Here is an 11,006-nt window from a genome sequence, read left to right as displayed (position 1 = left end):
TTAGGGTTCTAAGTAGGAGACTTAAGTTTTCCATTTTTACCTGCCAAATGCTCCCACAATCTAGTCACTAAAACTTACTTTTATGTGAAACACAGGTAAGAAAATATAAACATTTCAGAGTTATAGTGAGCCAAGCTGGCCAAACAAGGCTACATGTTAGTGTGTTGAGGTGTAGTCTAATGATGGCGTGTTCACGGTGACCTGAGGCCTCCAAATCCCAAACCAAAAACAAGGGCTGGCACTGGAGGCAATGGTCCTCCTTCACCCTACACCTCCTGCTTACTTCACATTGGGTCCCTTTCCAGTGTCCACCTGTGTTCCTTTCCATCTCCCAGCCAGTTGGTGTCCCTCTCTCGGGACTCCACACCTCTTTGATGGTTTTGCCTCCTGCAACCTGTGTGACTAATTTATTCAGATTATCAGGAAACTGTATTATTCATGCATTTTGTATAAATAGGCATGAGCCTACAAAGTCACGGATGAGAAAAGTTGTGTGGAGATTTATTGAGTGGTCAGGCCTGACATAGGACCCATTGAGGTCATGGTATTCTCATCTCATTGCTCCACTGGACCAGGAAGTCCTGCTAGATATAAAACATACTGCAGGCTCCATCCTTTTGCAGGTTGGAGGCAGTTTGGTTTTTATCTTCCACTAAGAGAAAAGTGAGCAAATACTGTTTCTCTTCCCCCAGCACAGTGCAGAATCGGGAGCTAGTGAATCCTGCCAGTGTGAAACAAGCCCTGATTGCATCAGCCCGGAGGCTTCCTGGTGTCAACATGTTTGAGCAAGGCCATGGCAAGCTGGATCTGCTGCGAGCCTATCAGATCCTCAGCAGCTACAAACCACAGGCAAGGTGGGTATGTGCTGACATCCTCAGTAGGGTTTTCTTATCCTAGGCCCTTGGGGCTCCTGTCCACATAATAGGAGCCTAACATTGGGAGTGATGGCCCTACACTAAGGCTTAGTTGTAAGGTTGTGAGCTGCTTTTGCCAGGTGCTGCCTGCAAAAACCCTGGCTTCTGTTGACACAGTGACACTATATTACCTTAATGGATGTGGCAAAAGAATGATTTCCATTTCTTTTAACACTTTTGAAACAACCTAGGTTTGCAGAAAATTGGCAAAAATAGAATTGTCTGTCATATACTGTTTGCCTAGCTTCCCCAATGAGGCAGGGATAATAGCTTAGCTGAACTGACACAACTGTTGAAAGTCATGTGTAACACTGGCCTCTGTAGATAAGGTCTCTGTAGCCACTCAGACACTACGTTTACCCTTGTCTTTTCCTGTTGGGGTTCCAAGCCCTGCAGTGTGATTTGTTAACCTGGTCTCCGACCCCTGGCAGTTTGTGTTTTGTCATTTATGCTTTGACTCTTGGAGCAAAGAGTTAGTTGCTTATATTGCAGATTGTCTCCAATGGGTTTATCTTCTGTTTTCTCATGATTGGTCTGAGGCTATTTTTCACCAAAACTTTTTTTTCGCCTTTTATTTTAGGACGATTTTAGAGTTATATCACTGCCACTCTGTTGTGTTGAGAACCTTTATTTGTGTTTTAATGTAGTAGTGCTGGTTTCTCTTGTTCATCTTCTTGGCTCTTCTTGAAGGTTTTTTTTCTTTGTGTGGCTTTTCATAGGAATTAGGCTCATTTATAAGAAAACTTGATAGCATTTTTATTGGTTTACAAGCTTAAATCAGCCAAAGAGGAATGGTTTGTTTTAATATGTCTTTAATTGTGTTTGTGGGGATTGGGAATGTTGTGCATGTGAGTGCAGTTCCCACAGAGGCCAGAAGAGGGCATCCAATTCCTTGAAAGTAGAGTTAGTAGACAGTTGTGAGCTGTCTGACATGGTTGCTGAAAACCAAACTTGGGGTCCTTTGCAAAACCATTCTCTAATGTGGATGGGTATTTTGTCTGCATGTATACCTGTCCACCACTTATGTGTAGTTCTGTGGGGTCCAGAAAAAGGTTTGCGACCCCTGGAACAGGAGTTACAGACCTACAGACCTTTGTTAGTTGCCATGTGGATGCTGGGACTCAAACTTGGATTCTCTGGAAGAACAGCTGGTGCCCTAACCGTTGAGACATCTCTCGAGTCCCAGTATTTGTTTATAACGGCTATGCCATGTTTGCAATAGCTGTACCATGCTCAGAGTTACTGTGCCATTTGCTCAAGGTTTTTGTCTCCCAAGAGATTTTACAGACTCCTGTAGGTCTCACATATTGCTTATAGGTCTCCCATATTGCTTAGTAAGTTTAAGTGTTTTAATCTTTTTTATTGTCATTATTGCCAGGCTTTTCTCATTTGTTACAGCTTCTAGCTGGTTGATGTAATTCTTTTTTTTTTTTAATTATTTATTTATTTATTATGTATACAATATTCTGTCTGTGTGTATGTCTGCAGCCAGAAGAGGGCACCAGACCTCTTTACAGATGGTTGTGAGCCACCATGTGGTTGCCGGGAATTGAACTCAGGACCTTTGGAAGAGCAGGCAATGCTCTTAACCACTGAGCCATCTCTCCAGCCCTGATGTAATTCTTATAATTTAATATCCTGCTGTCTTGTGAATTATGTCTTGATTCAGTTTGCTTGTTGATTCTCTAGTTTTCCAGATATACTAACATATCATGTAATTGAAAACAGAGGTACATCTGTCTTTCTTACCAACCCTTAAGCCTTTTTTGGTACCAGAGATGCTAGAGACATGACTCAGTGTTTAAGAGTGTGTAGTATTCTTATGAAGACCTGAGTGTGGTTCCCAACATCCATATTGGGTGTCTGATATTTGTTAGTAACTCCAGCTCCAGAGGGATCTGATGGTGCACATACCAACACACAGTCTCATACACATAATTAAAACTTTCTTAAAAATTTAAGGTTTTTGTTGATTGTTGTGTAATGTCTCCAGTATAGTGCTGATAGCTTTGTCTGGGGGCAGTCACCTCCCATGTGGCTCCTCAGTATTTCTTCACTGTATTCAGTGCTGCCTTTGGGACTCAGTGTAGGTTTTATCATAAGAATTTCTGTTTGATGGTTTTGTAGTGTTTCACATTCAGACCATGCTTAGAATTTTGTAGACTGTTTCAGCATTGATAAGATGCCTGTAGTTTAGACTTCCTGACATCAAATCATGAGTCTGAAACTGTACTGTTTGGCCGTGGTGTGCTGTTTTGTTGTTGTTGTTGTTGTTTTGTGTGTGTGTGTGGTAATGAATTGTGCTTGTTCATGAATTCTTAGTTGAATCATAGTAGTTGGTTTTAACTATTCATGGAGTATAGGTACTTTTACGACTCAGACAATAGTAGCCATACAACCAGTCCCCAAGAGTAAGACTAGGTGTGTTTATTAAAAATGGTGATGGTGGTGCACACCTTTAATCCTAGTACTTGGGAGGCAGAGGCAGGTGGATCTCTGTGAGTTCCAGATCTACAGGACAGCTAGGGCTATTTCATAGAGAAACCCTGTCTCAAAAACAAAACAAAACAAAACAAAAAAAAAAAGGAGGAGGAAAAAGAAATGGTTAAATGTAGTACTTGTTGGTTAGAGTTTTCTATAGAAGTCAGGACACCCTTAAAGATGTTGGGGAAGCTAAGGAAATGACCCAATCTGTAAAGTACTTGCTGTGCCAGCATGAGGTCATTCATTCAATCCCCAGAATATATATGAAAAAGCTGAATGCAGTGGCCCGTTCATAGAATCAGGAAGATCCCTGTAGCTTGCTGGTCAGTCAGTCTAACTGAATCTGTGAGACTCAGGTTCTGGTGTGACACCCTACCCCACAAAACAAGTTGAACATCCATCCATCCCGAGGAACACAATCTGAGGTTGACCTCTGTGTTCATATGCATTCCCACATGTGCTCTTGAACATGAAAGCATGTACACAAAGATAATGTTAGGATTTTACCTAGTAATTTAGTTTGCCCATATGTTCAAGATGAGTGCACTATTATGAGGTAAGCGAAGCAGAGAATAGAGCCATATGCCCACGGTGTGTCTGCTGTATCCACTTGCTGTGTTTCTTCCCATCTGCACAGATCTCTAACACCAGTGCTTGCTAGGCATAGTGTTAACTGCACACTGATGCCTTTTAGACACAACCAATGAAAGTAAGTGCAGGATCATTGTGTCAGCACTTCTGTACTATCTCAGCCAGGCCGGGACCTCTCCAGGCTCAGCACTTTACTGAAGACTTTATGGGTCTCAGCTGAGGGTGTCTGGTACAGCAGAGCAAGAATACAGAGGGACCCTGCTGTAAGCAAGGAAGACAACTGGTGAGCAGGGTGTCTGGAAGAATCCAGGCTTAGGCTTCCTATGCTTCCCCCTCCTGCCCAGCCCCCAGGCAGGGTTTCACAGAGCTCTCTGATCAAGCAGCAGGCTGCATCGGTACATGGGTGTGTTTCTGCCCAAGAAAGCCTCTTGCAACTTCAGTCCATGGTTTGCTACCATTGCAGCTGGCAGAGCCCCTGACTACAGAAGGTGGGAGGTGCTTCCTACTTACCTCTGCTGTTTACTCCCGCAGTCAGGGAGCTGCATAGTGAGCACACCCCTAGGGCCAGCCAGGACAGCCGTACTGTATGCAGCTCCACTGTGCTACCTGTGCCCAGCTTGCTGCCTGCTTCCCCATTGCTTTCTGATGTGGTCTACACTAACACTTTCTTCGTTGTTTCAGCTTGAGTCCTAGTTACATCGACCTGACTGAGTGTCCCTACATGTGGCCCTACTGCTCCCAGCCCATCTACTATGGAGGAATGCCAACAATCGTTAATGTCACCATCCTCAATGGCATGGGAGTCACAGGAAGAATTGTGGATAAGGTGAACTTCTCTGTGTGACATGGCCCAGACTTTTGTACCTCAGTTGTCCCTCCTGAAGTTAAAAAAGGGTTAAATTGGGTGTGGTGCACACTTTTAGTCCTAGCACTTGGGAGGCAGAGGCAGGTAGGTCTCTTAAGTTCAAGGCCAGCCTGGTCTGTGGAGTGAGTTGTAGGACAGCCAGGGCTACATAATGAGATCCTGTCTTGGAAAGGGGGAGGGGTGCTGCTTTCACCTGCTTAAGCTTCAGAGTGGTGGTGGACAGCTCTTTCTCACACAGAAAATCATACCTGCTCCTCTACAGAAAAGTTGAGGCCTTAATTTATTCTCTGGCTTTGGCACCTGAATGTCAGAGAACATTTTAATTTTAACAGCCACTGACTGGTAGAAAATGACTTTGTTCCTTAGTGAACATGAATAGGCCTTCATGTTTAGAAGGTCTGACCCTTGTTTTGAATTTTACTTTCATAATTTTCTAACAACTCACTGTGTAGACATCACAGTGATAAAGGGTTGAGGGGGAAGCATAGAAGACTGACTTCCACCTCCAGTACTCAGCTGTTGTTTAAAACATTGCAACAATATGTCATGTTGTCATGTGTAGTGGGCAAAAATTTATTTCAGTTTTTTCGCTGTAATCACATGAAAATACAGCAGTGTACGGTCAGTGTCTCAGCATGATGGGGTGCTGGCTTTATCATTTGGTTACTTGTGCTCTTGCTTGATCAGTTGTGTGGCTTTTACATGTAAATATTTTGCTGTTGCACACAAAGTTTTCTTCTGAGTTATTTCTTTAGCTTGCAGTCCCTGGATGAGAATCTTGAGTCAGGGTGTGAATGTACTACAGTTGTTGGTGTGTACACCAAATTCTCTCCAAGAGAGCTGTACCACTAGACTGCTGCTGTGCTGTTTATGGGGCGTCCGTACCATGTGTACCATGTCAGTTTTGTATTTCATGAGACTCTTTTCCGTTGTCAGTGTGTTGTTAGTATTCATATGACTATGTCAACATTACATTCAAGAATATTTCTGGGGCTGGAGAGATGGCTCAGCGGTTAAGAGCATTGCCTGCTCTTCCAAAGGTCCTGAGTTCAATTCCCAGCAACCACATGGTGACTCACAACCATCCGTAATGAGGTCTGGTGCCCTCTTCTGGTCTGCAGGAATACACGCAGACAGAATATTGTATACATAATAAATAAATAAATCTTAAAAAAAAAAAAAAAGAATATTTCTGTCACCCCTAAAGACACCCATCAGCATTTATTCTGTCTTCCCTCCCCAGTCCCTGTGGCCGTCAGTCTGCTTTTTCTTTTTTGTATTAGAGATACATTCTGTATTTGTCTCTCTGTGTAGCCATCGCTGCCCTAGCCAGGCTGACCTCAGACTTACAGAGATCCACCTACCTCTGCTTCCCAAATGTGAGGATTAAAGGCCATACCTGGTTCAGTCTGCTTTCCATCTCTTGGTTTGGCTGCTCTGCACAGTCCATACTAGAGGATCTGTGTGTGTCCTGCTGTGACTGGCTTTTCTCACTGAAAATGTTCTCAAGTTTCCTCATGCATCATCCAGTGATTTACTCCTTTTTATGGCTGACTGATATCCATTGTGTGAATATTGCCGCCGCTGTTTGTGTGTGTGTGTGTGTGTGTGTGTGAGAGAGAGAGAGAGAGAGAGAGAGAGTCTTTTAGAGAGATAGGTGCTCTGGTTAGTGAAGGTACCCCAGGGGTTGGGTACCTCCACGTGTGTTTACTAATTATCATCTCTCAGTGCCAATTACCTTTGTGTTTCCTTTCCTGCTTTTTACTGGAGTTTGAGTTTCCCCTATTGCTCTTACAGTCTCTCTGTATCGTGGAAAAGATAGCTGTTATTATGGTTTTTATAGAGTCCCCCAATGTGCCACCCCCAGGTTTCTTGTTCTTTGATATGACTTAATGTGCTTGTTTTATTAGTCCACACTTCTTCTGTATACGTTTTGTATTTTGATATAGTTGAATTTTCATCATCTTTTGTTATTTTTTTCTGTCGTTTGAAAAAATTATAAACCCCTACAGAGGTATATTAAAGTCAGTTTTATATTAATACTAATTCTTGTTTATAGGATTAAACATTAAGTTTGTTAATTAGTTAACGTTTGTTGCTTAAGAGATGGGTGGGAGTTAAAAATTTTTTTTCTCAGAGCCGGGCGATGGTGGTGCACGCCTTTAATCCCAGCACTCGGGAGGCAGAGGCAGGCGGATCTCTGTGAGTTCGAGACCAGCCTGGTCTACAAGAGCTAGTTCCAGGACAGGCTCCAAAGCCACAGAGAAACCCTGTCTCGAAAACCCAAAAAAAAAAAAAAAAAATTTTTTTCTCAGTTGCCAACCAGTAGCTTCCAAGAGTAGTCATTAAAGCTGGGATTTGTGGTGTTATATCCTACAGGCTCCTCTTTTCTGGAACTTTATTTATTTTTTAGCTATGCTATGTCACTTAGACAGTTGCCCTGACTCTGGGGCTTTATGGCTTGTGAGGGAGTCAGTGACTTAGGTCTGTATGGTTTCCAGGTGATCTCTTCATGCCTGCCTCCCTCTCCTCTCTCTTCTGGCGCATGGTGGGGTGTGTGTATTATTCAACAGGGCGGTCTACAGCCAGTGCGCAACCCTCCCCCAGGTGCCCTTCACTAGCTGCGCGATTTGGTTGGTGACAGCTGGCATCTGTGACGCTTCAGTCAGTGTGACTCGGAGGACAGGTCTGAGGTGTCTGTCTCTTGTGTCACTTCTCGCCATCTGATGCAAGTTCTTGGAGAACTCGTGACAGTTGCACCCAGTTTCTTAGGGATGGTGGAGTTTTATAACCTTGTAGAATATCCGTGGCGGTGGTCTTGTAGACTGCTGGTGTCACGTCTGTGTCCAAGACTCCCATCTACCCTGTGTACTGAAGTAGTCCTCAACACCAGGCTAGCTCGCTTGCGTCCCCAATAGCTCACTTCACTCTTGACCTGTTTTCTTTTTCCTACAGCCTGAGTGGCGGCCCTATTTACCACAGAATGGAGACAACATTGAAGTGGCCTTCTCCTATTCCTCCGTGTTATGGCCTTGGTCAGGCTACCTGGCCATCTCCATTTCTGTGACCAAGAAGGCAGCTTCCTGGGAAGGCATCGCACAGGGCCACATCATGATCACAGTGGCTTCTCCAGCAGAGATAGAAGTAAGGATGCACCAGAAAGTAGCTTTTTTCTTAAACCCTTTCCTGCCAGGAGAAGGAGATGAGAGACAGACTCAGTGTTGAGGGTCTCCATTTAATGGACCACTGAGGTTGACTGGATTACCCTCATTAGCCATGAGCTATGGCCCAGGGCCTTCAGAGCAGCTGTGTTTAAACCCCACTCTGTGCTTCATGCTCTGCTGCTGTCTCACAGCAGACAGGACCTTCTTGGGCCTAATTTCAAGATCAAAATTAGTGCATCTGAAATTCGTCTCCCAGGAAGCAAATATGGGGTTGGTCTTGCACTGCTTTAGTGGCTTTTAGGAACAAAATACCTGAATTTTAAGTCAGCTCTTGAGTTTGACCAGAATTAATTGCAACACATGACGTAGGTTATTGTCATATATTCTTATATTTAAATTATGCATGTTAGATTGGTAAATAGGAACAACCATTGTAAGCACACTATGGTACTGGAAATTAAGAAAGATCCTAAGTTTGGGGGTTTTGTTTTGTTTTTGTTTTTGTTTTGTTTTTTAGTTTTTCGAGACAGGGTTTCTCTGTAGCTTTGGAGCCTGTCCTGGCACTAGCTCTTTTAGACCAGGCTGGCCTCGAACTCACAGAGATCCGCCTGCCTCTGCCTCCCGAGCGCTGGGATTAAAGGCGTGCACTACCACCGCCCAGCTCTGTTTTTTTTTTTTTTTTTTTTTTTTTTTTTTTTTTTTAATGAGCATTGGTTTTTTCGTCTGCATGCAAGTATGTCCTTGTAGGGTGTCAAATCCCCTGAAACAGAGGTTACAGACAGTTGTGAGCTGCCATGTGGGTTTTGGGAGTTGAACCCAAGTTCTGTGGAAGAACAGCAAGTGCTCTTAACCACTGAGCCATCTCTCCAGCACCCTGAGTTTGAGATCTTATCTAAAAACAAAGGGAAGGGGGAAAAGGAAAAAAAAAAAGTTTTAAAATGTGAGCTGAGAGTTTTTCAGAAAGGAGGTGCATTTCAAGTTGTTTTTTGTTTGTTTGTTTTTTTCCATTTTCTTTTTTAGTCAAAAAATGGTGCCGAGCATACTTCCACAGTGAAGCTTCCAATTAAGGTGAAGATAATTCCCACCCCTCCTCGGAGCAAGAGAGTCCTCTGGGATCAGTATCACAATCTCCGCTACCCGCCAGGCTACTTCCCCAGGGACAACTTGCGGATGAAGAATGACCCTTTAGACTGGTGAGTGGCAGCTTTGCCTGCTCCCTGTCACCCTAGGGATATGTCCTCACTCCTGCCACTCTTGGGAGCCGAGCTATGTTGTGAGGACAGCCACTTCTCTGGACATGCACTTGTGCAGCAGAAACTGACATCATACTCTGTTGTCTTATTTCCCCGTCTACCACTGAGTCAGCTGGCAAGTCTGCTCAGTCCCACTGTCAGGCTGTCTTCTGTCCTCCCACGTGTGGCCTTCCTTTGGCTCTGACTGAGGCCTGGGTGTTGTCCCTGTTCTCTTGACAAGTTTTTCCTCTCTGCATTCCATTGGCCATATGTAGACCACCGTGGTCATCTGAAAGAAGGCCCTCTCCACAACTCACTCCAGTCCATCCACTTCTGTCTATGGGCTCCATGGTGAAATGTGGGAGAGAAAAGTATCAAGTTGCAAGATTCTTTTTTGTTTTTCAATACAGTGTTTCTCTGTGTAGTCCTGGCTGTCCTGGAGTTTGTAGACCAGAGTAGCCTTGATCTCAGAGATCTACCTTCCTCTGCTTCCTGAGTGCTGGGATTAAAAGGCATGTGCCACCATGCCCCGCTTGACCAGGATTCTTACAGAGCTGGACTTGCCTTTTTTTAATTTATTTTAAAAATTTTATATGTATGGGTGTTTTATATGTATATATTTCTGTGTACCACTTATATTCCTATTGTCTGCAGAGGCCAAAAAAAGGCATCAGATCCCCTAGAAATGGAGTTGTAGGTGGTTGTGCCATGTGGATGCTGGAAATTAAACCTCTGTAAGAACAGCCAATTTAACCACTAAACTATCTCTCTAGCTCCAGATTTGCCTTTTAAAGTAAAATTTTCCTGAAAGGGAGTGTGGTGGGTTCTGATCAGAGACATATGATAAGAATAGGGGAAACTGACACCAGGCAAGGCCATGGCCTGTGCAGGAGCCTGTCAAGTGGGCATGGCTAAGGAGATTGGCTCTGGATCTTTCTGCCAGCATTTAGGCAGATGTGCAGGGAAATTGAACATGTTTTGAAAGGAAAGCAACGAAGGTGATAGGGAATCTTGTGCTTAACCTGCACACAGTGCACCAGTGTATGTATGTGTCTCTGAGGTGGTTGTCACGTGCAGGTGGCTACTAGCAAGTTGATGTGGCCCTCTAAAGTACTGCTCAGGACAGCTTAAGCCTTGTCTTTGCATCACTTTATCATCTGCACCTGCCGGGCTCTCTTTTCACTTGTCTAACCAAATGATTCAGTCTTGGAAAGGCTGAGACAGCTCTGGCCTCCTTTGGTAACCAGTGGAGAGTAGTCATCTGACCACTCTGGTTGTTGCTTTTCAGGAATGGCGACCATGTCCACACCAACTTCAGGGACATGTACCAGCATCTGCGCAGCATGGGTTACTTCGTGGAGGTGCTCGGGGCACCATTCACATGCTTTGACGCTACACAGTACGGTGAGCAGCCTTGTTGTCCAGTTTTTCAGCCCACAACGTACATGTATTGAGTGTTCCCAGTGTTTGCTGGTGGGCCAATAAAGGGAGCCTGGGAGAGTCCCTGTGACCAAGTGGAGGTGGAGAATGAGGCTCTCCACAATGCTCGTGATGGTTGTAATTCTCAGCTGAGTACAGAATGTCACTGGTTGTGCACAGAGATATTTGTAGTCTTTTTATTTTTTTTTTTCTTTACTATTTTTACCACTTGGAATTTTCTCCTTTTTATGGATCCTGGGGATTGAATTCAAGTTTGGTGGAAGGAGCTTTTATGGTTCCACCTCACTGTTCTAGTCTTTTTTTTTTTTTTTTTTTT

General features: G+C 44.0%; 1 protein-coding gene across 1 annotated transcript in view; it reads left to right on the top strand.

The window, feature by feature from the left end:
• Mbtps1 (membrane bound transcription factor peptidase, site 1) overlaps window positions 1-11,006 on the top strand; it is a 53,163-nt gene that overhangs the window by 28,607 nt on the left and 13,550 nt on the right. The window contains exons 10-14 of the mRNA XM_050165126.1: window positions 693-854; window positions 4,671-4,815; window positions 7,810-7,998; window positions 9,039-9,211; window positions 10,539-10,654. Of these exons, the coding sequence (XP_050021083.1) occupies window positions 693-854; window positions 4,671-4,815; window positions 7,810-7,998; window positions 9,039-9,211; window positions 10,539-10,654 (785 nt within the window). The remainder of the gene's footprint in view (window positions 1-692; window positions 855-4,670; window positions 4,816-7,809; window positions 7,999-9,038; window positions 9,212-10,538; window positions 10,655-11,006) is intronic.

The sequence above is a fragment of the Alexandromys fortis genome, unplaced genomic scaffold (assembly GCF_014885135.2).
Source record: "Alexandromys fortis isolate MF-2015 unplaced genomic scaffold, M_Fortis_MF-2015_v1.1 scaffold_165, whole genome shotgun sequence".
NCBI lineage: Eukaryota > Metazoa > Chordata > Mammalia > Rodentia > Cricetidae > Alexandromys > Alexandromys fortis.
Note: the sequence above shows the minus strand (reverse complement) of the source record. Positions and strands in the feature narration are given on the sequence as shown.